The sequence below is a fragment of the Piliocolobus tephrosceles genome, chromosome 9 (genome assembly GCF_002776525.5).
Source record: "Piliocolobus tephrosceles isolate RC106 chromosome 9, ASM277652v3, whole genome shotgun sequence".
Lineage (NCBI taxonomy): Eukaryota > Metazoa > Chordata > Mammalia > Primates > Cercopithecidae > Piliocolobus > Piliocolobus tephrosceles.
In genome coordinates this window covers 28,523,767-28,545,489 of record NC_045442.1, presented here as the reverse complement: position 1 = coordinate 28,545,489, position 21,723 = coordinate 28,523,767, and the positions used below count along the sequence as shown (strand labels likewise).

Below are 21,723 nucleotides of genomic sequence, written 5' to 3'. Positions count from 1 at the left end.
TTTTGAGACGGAGTCTCTCTCTGTCACCCAGGCTGAAGTGCAGTGGCGCCATCTCGGCTCACTGGAAGCTCCGCCTCCCAGGTTCACGCCATTCTCCTGCCTCAGCCTCCCAAGTAGATGGGACTACAGGCGCCCACCACCACGCCCGGCTGATTTTTTGTATTTTTTTTTAGTAGAGACAGGGTTTCACCATGTTAGCCAGGATGGTCTCGATCTCCTGACCTCATGATCCACCCACCTCGGCTTCCCAAAGTGCTGGGATTACAGGCGTGAGCCACCGCGCCCAGCCAAGGCAGTGCTTCTTAACTGGGTGTGATTCTGCCAACCATCCCCACCAGGCGATATTTAGCAGTGCCTAGAGACATTTTTGGTTGCCACCACTGCGGGAGGGTTACTGCATCTGGTAGAGGCCAGGGATGCTGCTCAATATTCTGCAATGAGTAGGACATCTTCCACAACAAAGAATTATCCAGCTCAAAATGTCAACAGTGCCAACGTTGAAAAGCCCTAGGCTAACGCCATCGGCATGGCAGAAGGTGGGCAGCGGCTTCCCTCTGTGGGCTGGAGGAGGGCCTCAGGCCACAGCTCAGATTGTGGTGAAGAATGTTCTTCTTACCCTCAGCATCCAAGTTATTTTACTATACCTCTGGCCAGCTGAACAGCTTAAATTCCTCCCCTGTGGACCTAGGGACAGAGCAGTTTTGAAGTACAAATTTCTTACCCCTATCATTTCATCCAAAGGGGAGCCTAATCCTGAGGAGTGCTGGAGCTCAGGAGAAATATTGAAGAAAGATAATTAGGGTCTCTGGCCTTAGGAAGTTTACTGTCTGATGAGCTGCATATATTTATAAAAATCGGCCGGGCGCGGTGGCTCAAGCCTGTAATCCCAGCACTTTGGGTGGCCGAGGCGGGCGGATCACGAGGTCAGGAGATCGAGACCATCCTGGCTAACACAGTGAAACCCCGTCTCTACTAAAAAATACAAAAAACTAGCCGGGTGTGGTGGCGGGCGCCTGTAGTCCCAGCTACTCGGGAGGCTGAGGCAGGAGAATGGCGTAAACCCGGGAGGCAGAGCTTGCAGTGAGCTGAGATCTGGCCACTGCACTCCAGCCTGGGCAACAGAGCGAGACTCCGTCTCAAAAAAAAAAAAAAAAAAAAAAAAAATCATTCTATTTGTAATCAATAGCTTAAGCAAATAAATATACACACACCTTCACAAACAAAGGCACCCTATGGGCTTGTATGTATCAAGAAACTACAAACCTGCGATGGAACTAAGAAATGGATTCAGATTTAAGGACCTTTAGCTGTGTCTAGTGGTCTATCTGTCTCTTAGTGCATTTCCCTGTTTGTGTGAACCTCTGACTCTCTGGATTCTCTAGATGTATGTGTGTGGGGGGGGCAGGGTGGGGGAGGGTGGTGAATGTATGTGAAGCTGCACACGTGCATGAACTGTCTCTGTCTCTGTTTGTTTCTCTATCTCTGTGTTTCTGTTTCTCTTTGTCTTTTGGCTATTGTCTTCATATTACCTCCTCTCTGTCTGTTTCTCTGTCATATTGTCATTTTTTTCTCTCTGTATATGTACATCATTTTTATAGACCTGATATTCCTATCAGACAAGGAGTATTTCTCCTGGTGACCAGATTTGAGAGACTATTCTTTCCGAACAGCTTCAGTAAGAGAAGTCTTGAGGGTGTCTTTTAAGTTGTGATCACCTGATCACCATAGCCAAGACGTCTCATGACCCTACTGGATCACGTGACATCCCAGGGCTTCAGAGGGATGGGCTGCTGTGATTGACCAGCCTGGCCAAAAGCACATAGCTGCAGTCAGGTAGACAGCTCCATAAAGGATGACAGGAAAGCGTACTGAGCAGACCCAAACTACAGGTGTCCATTCTAGGGAGCCAAGACCAACTCGAGAGAACAGCTTAATAATGCAAGTGCTGGAGGATGTGTGATCCACATTCTGGGTTCTCTAGAATTGTGAAGGAGAGAGATCAGTGTGAGCTGGCATGACCAGGGAAGGTTTCCAGGAGAACTTGATTCTTGCTTTCAACCTTGAAAGATATGTGAGATTTTAACTAGATGGAAGGAAGTGAGCCTTCCTGTTGAGTGAAGAGTTTCTTTGCTTGTTTTATTGGTTTGGTTGCCTTGTTTTAAGCTCCCAACAGGCAGACTTTTCTTTCTTTGTTAATAGAACATAGTATTTATTGACCACAATCAGGCTTCTTCAGTATGGTGCCAGTTCTCTGAATGCTACTCTGTCAGTGACCATGGGGAGAGAATGGAAGAATAACAACTGAGAAACTTCTAATCCTGAGAGTACCAGCGTGCTATAAAGAAACAGGGAGTTCCTTGTGGATCCTAGATATTAGACCTTTGTCAGGTGCATAGATTGCAGAATTTTTCTCCCGTTTTGTAGGATGCCTGTTCACTCTGATGATAGTTTCTTTTGCTGCATAGAAGCTCTTTAGGTTAATTAGATCCCATTTGTCAATTTGGGCTTTTGTTGCAATTGCTTTTGGTGTTTTAGTCATGAAGTCTTTGTCCATGCCTATGTCCTGAATGGTATTGCCTAGATTTTCTTCTAGGTTTTTTTTATGGTTTTAGGTTTTATGTTGTAGTCTTTAATTCATCTTGGGTTAATTTTTGTATAAGGTGTAAGGAAGGGGTTCAGTTTCTGTTTCCTGTATATGGCTAGCCTGTTTTCCCAGCACCATTTATTAAATAGGAAATCCTTTCCCCATTGCTTGTTTTTGTCAGGTTTGTTGAAGATCAGATAGTTGTAGATGTGTGGTGTTATTTCTGAGGCCTCTCTTCTGTTCCATTGGTCTATACATCTGTTTTGGTACCAGTAGCATGCTGTTTGGTTACTGTAGCCTTGTAGTGTAGTTTGATGTCAGGTATACCTATGTAACCAACCTGCACATTCTGCACATATATCTCAGAACGTAAAGTAAAAATTTTTCAAAAAATTACTGTGGTCAAATACATTTGGGATACATTGGGTTAATAAAATGAGACATTTCTCTTCTGAAAAAAAAAAAAAAGAAAAAAACAGGGTGGCTTCAGACCAAAGAAAGTATTCGTATAGTCCATTGTGGTGCCCTCAGTCCTCTGTGTGTCTGGCCTCAAGTGTTTTACATTGAAATTTTGGCATTGTCACAGGTAGATTGGTTGTTTATTAATTCAGTAAACACTTAGTATCACCTAATATGTACTACACATATAGGTCCCAATGGTTCAAAAATAAATAAGACAGGATCCTACTTTAAAGTTTATAACCAAATAGAGAAGACACAGAAATGAATTAGCAATTGCATACATGGTTTGATTGTGCCATGCAAAGCAGTGGTCCTCAAACATGGCTGCACATGGAAATCACCTGCGACCTTTAAAAGTACTGATGCCTTGTTCCCATCTGTAAAAGTTTTTATTTCATTGGTCTGGTGAAGAGGACCCAGGCATCTGTGTATTTCAAAGTTACCCCCAGGGCTGTCATTAGCTGTAAAGTCTGAGAACCACTGGGATAAAGACTGAGAACCACTGAGAACCACTGGATGCTTTGGGAGCAGGGAAAGGGCTCTGCAGTGATACTAGGGAAGGAAGGACTGCTGGAGGGGCAAAGCCCAGTGAGCTTGGAAAGAGGAATGAGAGTTTGCCAGGGAAGGAGAGGGGCAGGGAGATGAATGGATAAGGACGTTGGAGCTCTTCCTGCTGGAAGTCAGGAAGTCTCTCTAATTTTGGCCTAGTCCCTGTGTGGCCTTAGGCAGACATCCATTTTTTTCTGTGCCTCAATTTCTCCTTCAGTCAAATATGACTAATGATGCCTGCTCTCCTTACCTTAGGGGTTTGCTGTTAGGATCAAATGAGGTAAAGAAAAAGGAAATGATAGAATGTCAATGATCACTGGGAAAAATAACCCATTAGAGTGAAGCCTCATTTATTCAGCCCCTTTGAGGAAAGAAGTATTTTACATAAATGAACTTTCAGATAACTAAATTTTGACCTTTCAAGAAGTAATAATTTTATTTTAACCAATAAAAATCATTTTAGTTTTTCTGAAACATACCACTTGCAGCTGAACTAATAATTTTATTTTAACCAATACAAATCATTTTAGTTTTTCTAAAACATACCACTTGCAGCCTTAATTTCTTAAACAGGGTACCCTGGATGCCATCAGCCCCTGTTTCTTTTCTTCTGTGCCTTCAGCCCCTCAACATAGATGTCAGCACTAAATTGTGCTGTGTTACAGTAATGCCCCCAGGGCTATTGAGAAGTGTAGGGATTTGTGGCATGGAAGATTGGGTTTTGAGTTCTTAAGTCTGTTTTTCACAAGTTTTCTGTTTCTCTTGCTATCGAAGTATCAGTTCTTGGTTCTCACCATTTTCAATTCTACTTTCCGTTTCTAACTTGCTGCTGCTTCCCTGTTGAAGGCTGGAAAACCAGAATACAAATCTTAGAATAGTGTATAAAATCTGAGCCATTAGACTATAAGTAAGAGCCTGCCAGAGAGAGTGGATTGTGTGATCTTTAGTAAATGAGTTTTTAACATGCGTGTTGGCTCTTTTCAGTGGGCTCTCTGGGCCTTACTCTGGCCTGGGTCTCTAATTTAGGAAACAGCTGACTGGGCTTTATGTGTGAAAGGTCGGAGGTCTATGAGGATTATTTATAGGGATTCTTAGGCCTCTATCTTCTAGGTATTGGCCAGAGACCTTTAAGGTTTTCCACTTTGGTCACCAGGAGAATTTTGTCCTTGTCAGATCAGATTTTGAATGTATATTGCCAAACTTTTGTTATTTTCAAGGCAGGAATAAAGAAGGATACCTAGGATTAAACTCAGGAAGGAAGGAGTATCTTGAAGCAAACAGCCCAAACTGAGGAAATACCGTCTTCCCCATTGGGTAGAACAGGCAGGTAAAGAGGGAGGGCAGAGGAGGAGGAAGTGGTGAAAGGAGTGAAGAAGGTTAAGACAGAGGAGATAGATGGAAGACACTGGGGAAGAGAGAACTTCTGGGAAGGTACAACGTGGAGAAGGCCATGAGCAAGGTGTAGGCCAGCATGACTATGCACTCTGTATTCTTCTCTATTTTTTTTGAATCATTGACTCATTGACCATTCAGTACTCATGTCTTGTGACCCTTAAAAGTGACAGTTCCTAGGAGCAGCCACACTGTGAGGACTGCCAGTGGCCACATTCTGTTGGTTCCCAGACTGCAGGATGGTCATCTTTGAGAAAGCGGATTTCTGAGTAGCATTTGACCCTGAGTTTCTCCCACTTCTCTGTCTGCTATCGGTGTTGTCACTGAGCTTCTGTCTCTCTCTTCCTTTCCCAGGTCGGTGGCCGGATTGGATAAGGAGGCAGACCTGGTGCACATGGAGGTGCGGACCACGGACGGATGTAAGTTCTGCTACAGCCAGGCTAGGCCCAAGAAGATCTGCCTGTGGGTCTCTTTCCTCCCCCAATTTGTGTTTTAATGACTTGGAAAGATGAAAAGCCCTGAGCTCCATTACAGCCATATCCATCCTTATTTCCCAGAGTAGGGGTGAGAAGTCCTTTCCTAAGGGAGACTTTTCATTGAAATAATGAAAAGGGAGACTTTTCATTGAAAATTTGGGAATGAATTTTCTGGGGATATGAGTTAATGTGATGAAATTGAGGCTCCTGTTTGTGATTTCTTTGGCATCTTCAGAGTAATTGGAAGAGGAATGTCCATAACTCATCATGGTATTTTACATTCATATGGCAAATTGCAGGGACTGCCTGCTTCGGAGTATGAACCCTTTATATAGGCAACCTTACCAAAAAATGTAATGGGGCAATTATTTGCAAAACTGTTTGTTCATCCATTTGAGATATTTAGGGATGGCCTGCTATGTGTCAGACATAGTTCTAAGCCCGAGAGAGACAGTGATGAGCAAGTTCTATATTGTCCCTGCAAAAAAGGGACTCTTCTAGCAGTGGAATTGCAAGATTTTAAACACATGACCCACTATGTACCTTGTGCAGCTGTGTACTTCTTACACAAAATTGGACTCAAAAAGCATCATTTTGTACCAATTTAAGCATTTTATTCTTCTCAGAGTTCTTTATACTTAAAGGGTTCTTCTCCATCCAGGAAAAATAAAATCAGCTTAAATAAAAATGTATAAAAATATAATTAGCATATCTTAGATTGAGAACAGAGCCAAATAATCTAATAGTGGTGATGCAGAGGTGCAGCAGAACAAGCACCTGCCTGTGAGTTGGGGTCCTGGGCTCTGTTACCCTCTAGCCTTGAGACCAGGAAAAACTCCTTAACCTTTCTGGGCTATAACTTCCTCTATGACCCGAGAATACTCACCCTTCCCTGGAGCACCTCCCAGGATTATAGGTTAATCAAATAGAAGGTGAAAATTAGAGAAACTCAAAAATGTTATATAAATGGAAGGCGATTCTGTTTTGACCTGAGTCTGTTAAGTAAAACTGCATGTGCTTTCTGCAGGAGAAATCTACTGTTGGAGGCCAACCGTAGATGCATGCCATAAACATGCATTTGGGGGAATATGTTTTATTTGATTTAGTTTTATTTTTAAAAGAGTTAGAAGGTAATCAGAATTTGTTACTATATTTCTGCCACTCTGTACCCCTCCCTCCCTCCTGCCCTCCCTCCCTCTTTCCCTCCCTCCTTCCTTCCCTCCTTCCTTTCCTTCGCCCCCTTCCTTCTCTTCCCTTCCCCGCTTCCTTCCCTTCCCTTCCTCCTTCCTTCCTCCCTCCCTCCCTCCTTCCCTTCCTCCCTCTTTCCTTCCATCCCTACTTCCTTCCCTTCCTGCTTCCTTCCTTTTCATCTCATTTGATCCTTGAATAGATGTAAATCTGTGAGACATCCAGGGATGACCTACACTCTTTTAAATATATTTTTTAACTGAATAGCTATTGGGAATTTAAGGAGATACTGTCACACACTTAAATTACTGATCATAAGGGTGGTAGAGTCTGGATTCAAAATTATATTATTCAATTTTTATGGCTGAGAAAGAAACTGGGAGAAGAATGAAATGTAGGGGTTTCAGGGAGCATAGAAGGACAGGAGGAGGACAGCAAATATCCAGTCTCAGAAAATGACCCACAGGCCAGTTTTCAGGACAACTCTCGCATGGGCTTTGCCTCCTAAGTCAACCTGTTTAGGCCCATATTTGTGATCTATCATGGTCATGGTATTTCAGAGTTGGAGGATGGTCTGAGTTCTGACCTGGTGTAGGAATCCCTTCTCCCAAACCTCTAACAGTACTTTCTCAGGCTCCGTGAGCTCAGGCTTAAGACACATTATTTTCTGATGCTGGACAGCTCCTTTAAAAAAAATGTAGTTTCTTACATTAAGCTAAAATCTATTTTCTGAAAGTTCAAGAATTCTGGTCCAAATTGGGATGAGGCCTATGGTGCAGGACTTCCGTGAAATTTTATGAGATTACAAATGCAGAACACATAGAACAGTTTCTGGCCTATTGCCAGAATTCAATAATTGAATAAAGGCAGGCAGAAATATAACAGGGATAAATGTCATGTGCTGTACTTAGGTTAAAGTATAGAATATATTAGTTCTGTTCCATCTTCTAGGTTTTTAATTTAATTTTATTTTTTCATTATAAATCCTTCCCTGGAATTCTAGGGTTTTTAAAACCAATTTTTAATAGTTAAAAGAATGCTTTTTCAATCTAGTAAATTGCCCCTAACTCAACGTTATTTAGAAAGTGCACATAGCAAAACTGCCTCAATCTGGGCATGTTTTATTTGCATACCCTAACAAAATGCATAATGTCTTTCCTTTGTGGTATGCAGTGAGTGCTGCCTCACACTTGTGCATACACACACACACACACACACACACACACATCTCTACCATCATTTGAGCATCATCAAAAATACAAAAATGTTTTATTTACTGTTTTTCCTGACATAGTAGTTTAACTCAGATTTGCCCAGATTCACATAGCTAATTGGCAATAGGAAAAAACAAACAAAAAAACAAACAAACAAACAAACAAAAAAACAAATTCGAACAAAAATCTCCGACTACTGGGAAGGAAACTTCTGATAAAGGACATCTACAAAAGACCTAAAATTAACATCATCTTAATGATGAGATACCAAATCCTTTCTCCCTTTAAGAGCAGTAAAATGGCAGGAATATTTACTCCTAACACTTTTATTCAACACTATGCTGAAAGTCCTAGGCAGTGAAATAAAGCAAGAAAAATGAAATACAATTCATATAGATTGCGAAGAAGAAAATAAACCTTGTTATTCCCATTGACATGATTGCCTATGTAGAAAATCCCAAGGTATCCATAAGAAAATCTCCTAGAACTAATATGTGAGTTGAGCAAGGTTGCAGGATATAACCCATTCAGTGTAGAAAGGATATTATTTTCAATCAATGGTGTTGGATCAATTGGGCAGTCATCTGGGGAAAAATTAACTTCAACCTATGATTCACAACTTATACAATGATTCACAACTTATACAAGATTTAACTCCAAGTAGATCATAGATCTAAATATAAAACATAGAATTATAAAACTTTTAGAAGAAAACATAGGGGAAAATTTTTATGACCTTGGGTTGGACAGAGTTTTTTTTTCAATTACACTAAGAGCAAAATTGATAAAATAAATAATTGATAAATTGAGCTTCCTCAAAATTTACAACTTTTACTATTAACAAGATACTGTTAAAATACTGGGAGAAAATACATGCAAATCAATGTCCAACAAAGGACGTGTAGCCAGAATGTATAAAGAATGCTTAAAACATAGCAATAAAAAACAGCTCATTAAAAAAAGTTCGAACAGATCATTTAGCAAAGAAAATATAAACATTACAAATAAACACATGAAACAGTGCTGAACATTATTAGACACTAGGGAAATGCAAATTAAAACCATAATGATATATCACTGTATATCTATTGTTATCACCAAAATAAACAGAAATGACAGTATCAAGTATGGCACAGAAGTAAAGCAATAGAACTCTCATACATTGCTGGTGGGAATGCATAATGGTACAGCTACTCTGAAAAAATATTTTGGTAGTTTCTTATAAAGTTATACAATCTTATAACCCAGGAATCCCACTTCTGCTGTATATTTAGCCTAGAAAAATGAAAAATTTATATTCACATTAAAACCTGTTCGTGAATGTCTGTAGAGATTTATTAATAATCACCAAAAACTGGAAACAAATATTTTTGAATGGGTGAATGTATTAATAGGCTGTGGCACTTCCACAAAATAGGATATTACTCGGTGTTACTCATATTTGAAACAACACATGAATTTTCAAGGTGCTGTGTTGAGTAAAACAAGCTGGTCTCAAAAGGTTACATGCGGTATTATTCCATTTATGTGATCTTATGGGAAAGACAAACCATATAGATAGAGAATTTACTGTTGGCTCCCAGAGTGGAGAAAGTATTTGACATGAAAATCTGCATGAAATATTTTTTAGGATGAAGTCATTGTTCTGTAACCTGATTGTGGTGGTGGTTACAAAGTCTATATATCTGTTCAAACTTACAGAACTCTATGCCAAAAACTCACTGTGTATACATTGAAAAATATGTTTGTATTAAAATACTAAAATTAAAATTTCTGGTTAATGAAAGCTAGGAGGCATAGTTCCTGACTTCTAGTTTTTTTTTTTTTTTTAATTTATTATACTTTAAGTTCTAGGGTACATGTGCATAACGTGCAGGTTTGTTACATATGTATACTTGTGCCATGTTGGTGTGCTGCACCCATCAACTCGTCAGCACCCATCAATTCGTCATTTATATCAGGTATAACTCCCCAATGCAATCCCTCCCCCCTCCCCCCTCCCCATGATAGGCCCCAGTGTGTGATGTTCCCCTTCCCGAGTCCAAGTGATGTCATTGTTCAGTTCCCACCTATGAGTGAGAACATGCGGTGTTTGGTTTTCTGTTCTTGTGATAGTTTGCTAAGAATGATGGTTTCCAGCTGCATCCATGTCCCTACAAAGGACGCAAACTCATCCTTTTCGTTCTATAGCAATTCCTGCTTCTTTTCTCATTCATTCATTTATTCATTCGCTTACTTATACTTTTACCCAATCAACATTTACTTAAAATCTATATATACTGGGCACTGAGGGGACAGACAGGTGAATGTGATCTCATCCTTACCATCAGGGAGCTTCTAGGCTTGTATTTGAATGATAGACAAAGCAAATGATGGACAAGTATTAAAATGTTGCTAGCACACTTTGACAAGGACTTTAATAGAGTTGGGAATATATTGTGTTAAATCGTAAATGAGATTGTGACTAATAACCTAAGCAAGTTAGGGGAACCATCTCAGAAATAGAGAATGTTTGATTTGGTACTAGGGATTAGTAGGATATTATCTGAGCATTCTGGATAGACAGAAGAACCTTGCAAGTTGCCAGAATCATGAGAGGTGGTATGTGCAAGGCTGTAAGTTATGATCTGGAAAAGAAAGAATGGAGATAGGTTGGTGAAGCTGGGTTGAAGAGGACCTATGAAGGAACAGGTAGGTAGCTTCCTGAGCCACAGTTCATGCTGCACACCGAGGTGTCTACGGCCATCCTTGCCTGTTTATAATAATAAAGCTTCGTGAAGCAATTCTATTTCCCCCAGCTGCAGTCTTACATATGGATGGTACCAGTCAATCTCTGGTCACTTCACCTTCCTTTCTACCTGCCTCTTTTGTCTGCTTGTTTCACATTTAAGATACAGGAAGTGATAGATGAAAAGCTAGGACTCATTTCAGCTCATTCAGACCCCAGCCTCCATCTCTGGAGCATAAGGCAGCTTTTGCTCTGTTTCCCTGGTCCCCAATGCAGACTAATGTGGCTCGTAACTTAGGAATGATTCTGAGAAATGGAGAAGTCAACTGGCTTGTCTAGTGGCCCCAGACAAGTGGTGGAGGAGCAGACTGTGACTGTGGTGGTGGAGTAGACCAGAGAGTAGCATCAGTGATGAGGCCAGGTCACATCCTATACCCTGCTTCTCGGGGACTGTACTCTGAGCAGACAGACTTATCCAGTACCCTCAGCTCTGTGTCCAGGTCTTTTCTTGCCTAATGACGCTGGACTTGCCAAGCCTGCCTACACTATCTGCCCAGGCAGGTAGGTGGGCCTGGAAAGGGTGTAGAAATGAATGACTCTCCAAGCCCTGATAGAGGGTTACACTGCCCTGGGCTAACGTGTGGGCACCAGCAGCCGTGAGGTACCACTCTTTCTGCTCGATCTCCATGGGAGCCACGTTTTCAGTTTGTGTTTATCTTTTTGAGGAATAAAGAGATATGGTCTTTTAGCTATTCACAGGCAGGCAGACGTGGAGAGTAGAAACCTAAATTCTAATTCCAGTTTTTCCACTGAGAGGCTATGTGATCCAGGGAAACAAGTAAACCTCTCTAGGTTCCTTTTTCCTAATTATAAAATGAAGCTGAATTAATGATTTATTTATTCATTCAGGGAACAGAAGCAAGATCTGCTCATGAAACACCAATTAAATATTGCTCTATATAGTTCCCAGAGTAAGACGAAGATACTGGCATCTGTGCAAATATTAATATAGAAATTTGTGCTTTTCTTATATTTGTTCATTGGTTCACAATTCACTCCACCATAATGGAACACTCTTCAAGTATAGAAGACAAGTGGTCCTCAAACCAGGCATTGTAATCACCTCATGAATAAACACACACACACACACACACACACACATACATACACACACAAACCCCTACCTGGGTCCCACCACAAATCAATGAATGAAGTATCTCCTGGGAAAGGTCCCGGGCATTGGACTTTTATAAAGCTGTCCTGCTGATTTTAGGACATGTAGGATTGAGAACCAATGCACTAGATCTGAGCTGGTTGAACTTTAACATGCATGTGCACCATCTGGAGAGCTTGTTAAAATATATACTCCCCATTTCTGACCAGCTCTCAGCTGCTGCTTCTGGTCTGGGGACTGTACTTAATTAACACTGCACTGCACTGAGTTGCAGGGTATATACAGATAAAAAGGACACAATCAGCACCGAGTAGCTCACAGGCTAATGGGAGAGGCAGATGTGTATGCAGATCATTGTTGTAACACATTATGCTAACGGCCATGGAGACTCTGCTGTAAGTATCATGGACAAAGTGCTGTGGGGACCAAAAGGAAGGGTTGCGCAACTGCTGAGGAGTGGCAGAAGGCTGCATGGAAGAGGCCATAGCTAAGCCTCATCTTGTGTGGTGAGTTGGATGAGTTTCTACGATCCAAAGGGATGGTAGAAATGGGGTGTGGGAAAGTTAGGCTAGAGCTGTGCTGTCCAATATGGTAGTAATTTAGTCACAGTGGTTATTGAGTCCTTGAAATGTGCTGTCCGAATCGAGGTGTGCTTTAAGTGTAAAATGCATACCGGGTTTCAAAGACTTATTATACTATGAATGAAAAATTGTTCCTTGATAATTTTTATACTGATGACATGATGAAATGATAATATTTTGGGCTAAATAAAACATATAAATGAACTTCACTTTTCTATTTACTTTTAAAATACGATTACTGAAAAATGTAAAAGGTCATTTGTGGCTTGTTTTTTGTATCTATTGGATGGTGCCGCTCTAGACTGAAGGGGCCCCAGAGAAGCAGCATAGTGTATGGCCTTTTCAATTGTGTGGTGTGGCATTGACAATTCTGACTTTGAACTTGACTCCAACACTCTGGATCTAACCCAACATAAGCTGGTCTCTTTTCTTGTTTATATATCGGAATCTCTCCTCTGGCCTAGTCCTAGTCTCCCTCTATAGGAGTCAGACTTCCTGAATTAAGCTGAAAGCATTAAATTATTGTTATTGTATTTTTGCCCTGGCAAGGTTTAAGCAGGGCAACGCCAACCAGTTTGGTTAACAACTGTGTGAATAATCCTATTTCTGCCATGAGATTCAGGATTCCAACGGCTTTTCCTTCCATTCGCTTCTGGGATTCATCTTTCTCTGAATGTCCCCGTATATGCTTTCTCTCTGGCACAGTTACTCAGCCACAGACTGACAGACAGAAGGACTCACACACCCTCCATGTAAGAGGAAATTGAGTGTCAATAGAGTATTAACTTGACATAAAAGTCGGAAAGCTAACTCTGTCATTTAGACCTTGGACACATTTCTTAGCCTTCCTGTGATCCCTCATCTAGTGTTTCACCATTTGAAAATACTAACAAGTGTAAGAAGTATTTTTATAATATATTTTTTTCATCAGTTTACTAATGAAGATCTTATTATAGAGTAAAATTGACAACAAGGGAGATTTCAGTTCAATGAACAAAGCAATAACAACAGAGAGTACCCAAAGATGATGTGGGCTGCTTTGTGAAGTAGTGAGCTCCTCTGCATGAAATTCCCAAGTATGGTGTCCCATGGCACACTGTGATAAGTGAACCTGAACATGGGCAACACATTCGAAGCATCTAGACATTCTAGAAATGTGCAGAATCAAAACCTGTAGAACATATGCCACCATCCTTTGTCTTCCTCTCATCATCAACCCTCATTAAGCAATCGTTGCACTTCTTCTAAGACAAGATAAAGCCTAATACTTCTTAGCAGAGACTCCAGGCATACATAAGTAATCAAATGAGCTTGGCACACAAGTGAAACTATTAGCTTTGAAGACTAAACTATAGGCTCTAGATACATATATTTAAAAATATTGATTCATTCAATAACTTTGGAATTATATGAACTCAGAGCTCTAGCAGCTCTTTAAGACTTCAGAAGCCAAAATGAGGACAAAGTGGGAGCTAAGGCAATGGGGCTGCAGACTGCTTGCCTTCTGTTCAATCATAGCAGGCACAGTAAAACTCACTTTATGGATGGAGATATAGGATTGTCTTTGATAGAAGGATTCCAGAATCAAAAAGTCAGAACATATAAGAGATTCCCACATTATATTACATTCCAAAAGGCATCAAATCATGTAACAACTTGCCCAAGGTCACATAGACAGCCAGTGACAGGGAGTGACCCAGTATGTAGATTCTAGTCAAATACCTAGCCCAGTTTTTGTTCTCTGTTTAAAATATATAAAGGTTAGGATCACAGGTACTGGTGTAAAATCACCTCGGTTCAAATTCAAGCTCCATCACTTCCTAGAGCTGTGGAACTTAGGTAAATTACTTAATCATCCTGTGCCTCAATTTCCTCTGCTATAACAGGGAAATGATAATAATTGTAACTCCCTGGGTTGTTGCAAGAATGAAATGAGTTAATGCGTATAGTTCCTAGAACACCAAACAATGCAGAGTGAGCAGTCAAAAATGCTGCTATTGTCATTGTCATTGTCATCATCATCATCATCTTCATATAATCATCCTATTCGGGGTCAGTTTATTTAGCAGGGACAGTGGAAAGAGCCCTGAATGGGATGGTAGGACTGCTGAGATATTCAGTGTCACCATGGTTTCTAAATATCTGCAACTGCCAGATTGCCTCCTGTGCCATCAAGAAGACAGATAATGATGGGGTTCTCCTATGGGAGATGAGAAGTGTCACCAAAGCTCAAAATCCATGAACTCAATAGAAGGAATGGAAGCTCCCTTTTATTGTTTGTTGCCTTTGTTTGTTTTTAGAACCTATTATGCTTCAAGCTCTGTATTAGGTATTTGCAGCAATATTACTTCCTTCCTTGTATTTTTTTTTTTTTTTTTTTTTTTGAGAGACGGAGTCTCCCTCTGTCGCCCGGGCTGGAGTGCAGTGGCCGGATCTCAGCTCACTGCAAGCTCCGCCTCCTGGGTGTAAGCCATTCTCCTGCCTCAGCCTTCCGAGTAGCTGGGACTACAGGCGCCTGCCACCTCGCCCGGCTAGTTTTTTTGTATATTTTAGTAGAGACGGGGTTTCACCGTGTTAGCCAGGATGGTCTCAATCTCCTGACCTCGTGATCCACCAGTCTCAGCCTCCCGAAGTGCTGGGATTACAGGCTTGAGCCACCGCGTCCGGCATTCCTTCCTTGTCTTTACAGATAGGTTAGTTGCACTCCCCAGTCAAGAAAAAGGATGCTGATAGAAGCTAAATAACTTTTTAGAGTTACCTTGAATCTGCTTGTTTTCACTTATTTTCATTTGAGAGTTAATGTTACATAAAATAAACAGCTCGTGGGTATTTCTCTAAGAGAAGGCCTGAAGAGCTGAATTTGCTTTTTGTTCACTATTTTAATTCACTTTTTCAATTTCTGACAATAGGTATATTATTTCCCAAAGGCATGGAAGTTGAGTAAATCACAGAAAGTTTTTTCTCTGAGATGACAGGAAGCTTGATGTCTAGGAAGTTTGAATGCTTAGTAATTCTCAAAGGCAAAATATAATCACAAGTCACCATGTAATTAAACATAACAAAATGTATAGGCTTTTAGTGACATTCAGTTCAGTTTAACCAGCATTTACTGAAGCTTTATAAAGTCAGCCCAGGAACAGAAAAGTGGCTACGATTTTATTTCTGCTGGTAAAGAGGTGATCCTTTTGGAAAGGTATGGCAGAGCCGAACTGGACTTTACAGTTACATTTGTTGATGTAGATGAGGGGCTTGTCTTGATGAATAAAGAAAGGCTGAGGCTGAGTCCCTGAGTCCTGAGAAACTTCGAGTAGAAATACAGCTTCTTAGGAAGAAAAGAAGGCTAAGGGTGTCAGATTGTTTCCATCTCTCCTCCCTCATTCACCAGTTCTCTAAGCATCCTAAGGTATATTCATTTGTAAATGTCCTGTCTCCATCACTGGCATAGGAATCTTCTGAGGGCAAGAATCTGTCTTATGTTCTCTGCTTCCTGGAACTTCAGAATGTGTCTGACACCTGCAGCTTCTCTATACACCTTGAGCCAATACAAAAGGAATGAATCAGTCAGTGTGGGACAGCCCTTCCCACCAATGAGATCCTTGTTACCACGTCTGTAGGGTGAGAAGACATGGATGCTGGCTCCATTTAAGTGATGTTACAACACTCCTAAAGGTCCTGCTAGCTGTAGAGCTAGTTTGAAATAGGAGTGCATATTTCCAAATAGCAGAATAATCTTCTATTCCTGGTGCAGGGAACAAAGCCTTTGACTTTTCATTTTTGTAAGTAGAGCAGTGACCACACTAGCTCTTAGAAATATATTAGGAAGACATTTTACATTTAGAAATATATTAAGCATGAAGATTAACCATTTAGGAAATCGGTCTCTGGTTTTTATATAGCGATATCCAAATGAGATCTTTCTACTGTCTGTTCTTTCTAGTTTTTCATTTGAGGATGTTTCAAAGGAGAGGATAGAAAATAGAAGTTCAAGAATAAGAATTAATCAAAGTCAATTCATTAACATGCGATTATGTCACATATTTCATGAGCTTTGCTTACATAGAAGTCCTTGTGCATTTTTAACTCCCTCATTCAAGAATTTCCTTTCACACAGCACAATTTCACATCCAGGTTAAACTCAAGGGTTGCCTCCTCTTTGAAGTTCTCCTTGATTTGTCCAGCCCATATACTTTTTTTCTTGTCCAAACATCCATTACACTTACGGTAAACAATGATTTAAATTCAGAATATAACTTCACTGTAGAACCTGTGATATCATGGTCTTTCAATTCTCCACAACAAAATAAGACATTTATTATAAATTGAATCTACAAAAGATGCTGAGAGTTGGATTCCTTTCCCTTTCTCTTCATAATAAAAAATAACTGACACTTATTGATCTTTTAAAATGTATCCACAATGTGCTAAGCATTTTTCATGCACCATCTTATTTAATCCTGATGACAGTCCTCAGAGGCATATACTAAATTGTCTGTGCCTCACAGCTGAAGGGCCATGCTGCTACTTGGCCAAGGCCAGTCTGCACATAGTAAGTCCCGGATTTGATCTCAGTACTTTCTAGCTTCAGAGTCCTTGCTCAGAACCACTGGAGTATGCTCAAGAGATCTGGACCACTTTCATTTTATCTGGTGTCTGGTGTTATTAAAAAACAAATAAGAAGGCCACACTTATTGGAAGCCTATTTGGGGATTTTAAGTTATGTCATAAATACCTTTGTGAATTTCATCATAGAATGTAACTGTGTTCAGCCTCATTTGGAGGTAATGTCTAGAGTTCTAATTTGAGACATTTTACATATGTGAGATTTGAACCAAATGATATTCCCTGCTCGCTTGACAGCCACAGTTCCTCCATGGCCCTCAGTCACTTCCGTCTGACCACTAGGCCTGCCTGACAATTTGGTTTCCCTATGCCCCTACTTTGGTTCTCGCCTGGCAGAGGGCACTGTGGCACTTACCCAATCTCTGTGTTTTGAAAAATAAAAGCATTGAGACTTCCAATATTTGAGTCCAGCTAAGACTGCAAGGCCACCAAATTTTAAGTGATTTTCAAAAACTCATTTCTGTGCTGTCTTCCTGTTAAATTGGACCTTTCATGCCATGCTGAGCAGTGGCAAGTAGAGAACGAGCCAAGAAGTAGGATGAGCTTGGCACAGCATTATACCTGCTATGGGCCAAGGTTTAGGTAGGTTTTGCTTTTGTTTGTGGTGGCCTCGAATACACTTGCTTATTTTTTCGAAGTGTCCAAATGAGAGAGTGAATAGTAAATAGCCAGAGGGAAATGAGCCAGTGTGTGGGGATAAGCAGGTGTCCCCCTGTGTGTACCTTTGATTACCAGTGCAAGGGGCTTCCTGAGACACTGGCTGGTAACAAGGAAACAGGTTGCCATGTCAACACCTGTGGTTTCTTTACATGTTTTTACTGCAGCTTTTCATTGTTTTGGTGCTTTATTCTAGGAGCAAATTGCTAAGACTGGATGGTTCCAAGAATATTCCTGGTGGGCTAGCAATGTGCTCCAAAGCACAGCCTGGGCTCCCTGCCTTCCCCTCTCCTCTCAGCCAGAAGTGGAAATCCAGGCCAGTCTTGGCTCTCTCTGTGAACCAAGACAAAAAGGAAGGGACATACAGGCTGTCTTTAAAGAATGTTGGACAAGCTGCTCTTGCTACAGGGTCAGGGGATGAGGGTAAGAAAGCCTGTCTCTTTCCTTGCAAGGAAGGTCATGACCAAATTGCAGAGCAGAAAGGAATATAAATCATTGAACGTGCACACACATGTTCGTTGCAGTGCTATTCACAATAGCAAAGACGTGCAATCGACCTAAATGCCCATCCACCGTGGACTGGATAAAGAAAATGTAGTACATATACACCATGGAATATCATGCAACCATAAAAAGGAATGAGATCATGTCCTTTGCAGCAACAGATGGAGCTGGAGGCAATTATCCTAAGCAAACTAACACTGGAGCAGAAAAACAAATACCACATGTTCTCATTTATAAGTGGGAGCTAAACACTAAGTACATACGGACACAAAAAAGGGAGCAACAGACACCAGAGCCTACTTTTGAGGGAAGAGGTTGGGAAGAGGATGAAAATAGAAAAACTATTGGGTGCTATGCTTATTACCTGGGTGAGGAAATAATCTGTACACTAAATCCTACAACATTGCAATTTGCCTATGCACATGGACATCCTGGATCTAAAATAAAAGTTGGAAAGAAAAAAAAAAAAAAAAAACAGTGGCTCCTGGGTTTCATTTGGAGTGTAGGTTTGTTTTGTTTGGCCTCAAGGTGTTTGGCCTGTATCATCTTTTATATTTACATTGGCTCTCAACTTTATTTATTTATTTATTTTGTGAGACGGAGTTTTGCTTTGTCACCAGGCTGGAGTACAGTGGTGCAATCTTGGCTCCGTGGTTCAAGCAATTCTTCTGCCTCAGCCTCCCGAGTAGCTGGGATTATAGGCGCCCACCACCACACCCAGCTAAGTTTTTGCATTTATAGTAGAGATGCGATTTCACCATGTTGGCCAGGATTGTCTGATCTCCTGACCTCTTGATCCACCCACCTTGGCCTCCCAATAGCTCTCAATTATAAAAGTTAGGAAATTTAGCATTTCAAAAATAGAGGCATTTAGCTTTTCTTAGTAACTCAGAATGTCTTATTTTTGCATATGAATTCTGTGTGGAGGAGCAGTTCCCCCTTAAAAGAGGCGAATGTTTGCCCTTTGAGTGTGGTCTCCGCTGCTCCTCAGAGATCCCTGACACTGAGATCTTGTGCCAGCCACCACTTATCATCTACCCCTGCTAATTTTACTCTCATACATAATTTGCATGCTCCCTTAAGCGTTTGAGTTTATTAGGATAGTTGTAAAGGCCTGCCCTGTCATACAAAGTTATTCAGGCCGTATCCCAAGGCACTCAGCATTAGTGGTGGTTTTGATGCTGGGAGGTGTTAGCCCCAGCTTAGATTTTAGAGATGCCTTTGGCTGCTTGTTTCAAGTCCATCCAGTCTCCAACTCATCATCCACATGGACACTAGATGTGAAATGAGTGCAGAAGTAACACAGATGACAAGAAAGTGTCCCAGGCAAATGGTGCAGGTAATGGAGGGAAGAGAAGAGACTTGAAACACTTCAGAGGCAGAATTGTCAAGGATTAGGAACCAACTGGATTGTATGGCATGCAGAAGAAAGAAAAGTTTACAGGCTGGAGCTACTGTGCAGATGATAACTGCCACTGGGGCAAATGGAATCAATGCTAGACCTAGTCAGATTATAGTTATCGAGGCAAACAGACATTGCTCAAATTTGAACATTCAGGAAGTAGTTATGTATAGCATGTAATGAATTCATTTCCCATTAAAATATTTCTTTCTTAAAGTAGCATCATGTTTCTAAATTAATATGTGTAATAACTAGCTACATATATGAGTAAACCCCTTCCTAGACAGAAGGTTCTTTTAGAATGGAAAATCTCTAATTCATTGCCTTATTCCTAGTACCCAAACAATACCCAATATGTAGTGTGTGCATAAGAAATACTTGTTGAATCCATCCATTAATTACCTAAACAGAAATAATTTAAAGTACCCATAGTTTAATCTCAATTGTTATATATTTTTGCTTCTGTAAGCCTTTTGCTTTTATTTATCTGCTGCCTACCACTCCCTTCTCTGTAGCCTCTGACACCTCTGCACACATAAGCACACATACAAGGAAACAATTGCATTAGACAGGCATATGTAATAATGCATGTGGTTTTAGATAATAAGATTTCTCTACTTTTGATCTTAAAGTAATTTCTACCTTCCATTTTTATCATTTATTTTTAAATTTCATTAAATGAATAATAACCTTTTTTAAAGTAAATTTTTATGGTGGATTCTTCACAGAGACTGACCTGTAGTTTTTCCTTAATTAAAGAGCAAAAAACTAAATGGATTGCCTTTCCTTGGATAACCTTCTAGTCATAATCAGAATGCCTTTTGGAGCCAAAGATTTCCCATTCAGCTACAGCTGGTACCATGCATTTTTTTGGGTTGCTTGAGGCGAGGGAGGAGGGTTCAGCTGTTGAGATCTCTAGAAGATTTTTACAAGTAATTATGTAAGTTTTGTAAATGTTATATAAGAAGTGAATGCATTCTTGTTGTAAAAATAATAAAAATGTATGTAATGTAAAAAGCAAAGGTCCCACTTGAATTTTGTCTACTTCCTTGAGTCTGTTTCTTTGCCTAAAAGTAATCATAGCTAATTTTTGTATATATCCTTTAAATGTTGTTCTATGCAGTATGGCAGAAGCCTAATTGGATCATACTATATATGATGCTAACTAATTTTTAAAAGATTGCAGAACAGTGCGTTTTGGAGAAATTACCATGTTAAAGCATATGTATTCACCAAATTCTTCTAATTGCAGCATAGTACTCTGTCATATGCATGTATCTCAGTTTATTTAAGTGATCATTAATTCATGGGCATTGAGCCTATTTCTAATTTTTCACTACTATGAACAATGCCACTGTGAATATCATTGCCTTGACTCTGTGAAAATATGAGTCTTTCTCTAGAAAACATGTAGGGAATTAGAATTCTCTAATTAGAAAATTAGAACAGATTCTCCTTGAATTAGAATTACTGATGTAAGATATGTACCTTTAAAATTCTGATACGTATTTCAAATTTGTTCTTCCAAAAACCTATACCAAATTACTCTTTCAGCAGTATGATATGAGATGAACTATTTTTCCACTTCTCTGTCCAAACTAGATATTACAATTTTGGGGGAATTATTATAAATTCCGTGGACAAAAATATGAAATCTCACTGTTATTTTAAATTATCTTGTTGATTCCCCCAAGAAGTAGAGCTTTGTGTGCCACCTGGGGCTCCCTCATGGTTTTCACTTGTATCTAAGCATCATTCTGCCCTCCTCTTTCAGATGCTCACTACCTCACCTGCAGGATCCAGGAATGCGCCGAGACAACTAGAAGTGGGCCCTTTGCCCGCTCCATTGACATCAGTTCCCTGGTTGTCCAGGATGAATATATCTTCATTCAGGTGAGTACAGAAAATGCAGTTGGTGGTGAGAGAATGCATCATTGAAGTTGGCTGCCTGCTAGGAAAAGGAGGGTGGCTTTCCCAAGGTTGTGAAGATGTGGAGCGGAGACACTGTCCCTCCTTTGCTTCAGGGACCCAGTCCTCTGGGGAGAGCCCGGACTTCTACTGGTTTTAGTGATGCACTGAATCCTTCCATTGGATTGCCATTTTATAGCACAGGAGCTGTCAGAATTGACTAGGTCTTGGACTGGTTTGAAGTAACTTAAAGCCAAATTTCTAATGGGATTTGACTTTAAGTA

At 40.4% G+C, this 21,723-nt stretch overlaps 1 protein-coding gene across 1 annotated transcript in view; it reads left to right on the top strand.

Moving 5' to 3' along the window:
- SORCS3 (sortilin related VPS10 domain containing receptor 3) overlaps window positions 1-21,723 on the top strand; it is a 620,529-nt gene that overhangs the window by 432,254 nt on the left and 166,552 nt on the right. The window contains exons 6-7 of the mRNA XM_023206212.2: window positions 5,342-5,406; window positions 21,306-21,424. Of these exons, the coding sequence (XP_023061980.2) occupies window positions 5,342-5,406; window positions 21,306-21,424 (184 nt within the window). The remainder of the gene's footprint in view (window positions 1-5,341; window positions 5,407-21,305; window positions 21,425-21,723) is intronic.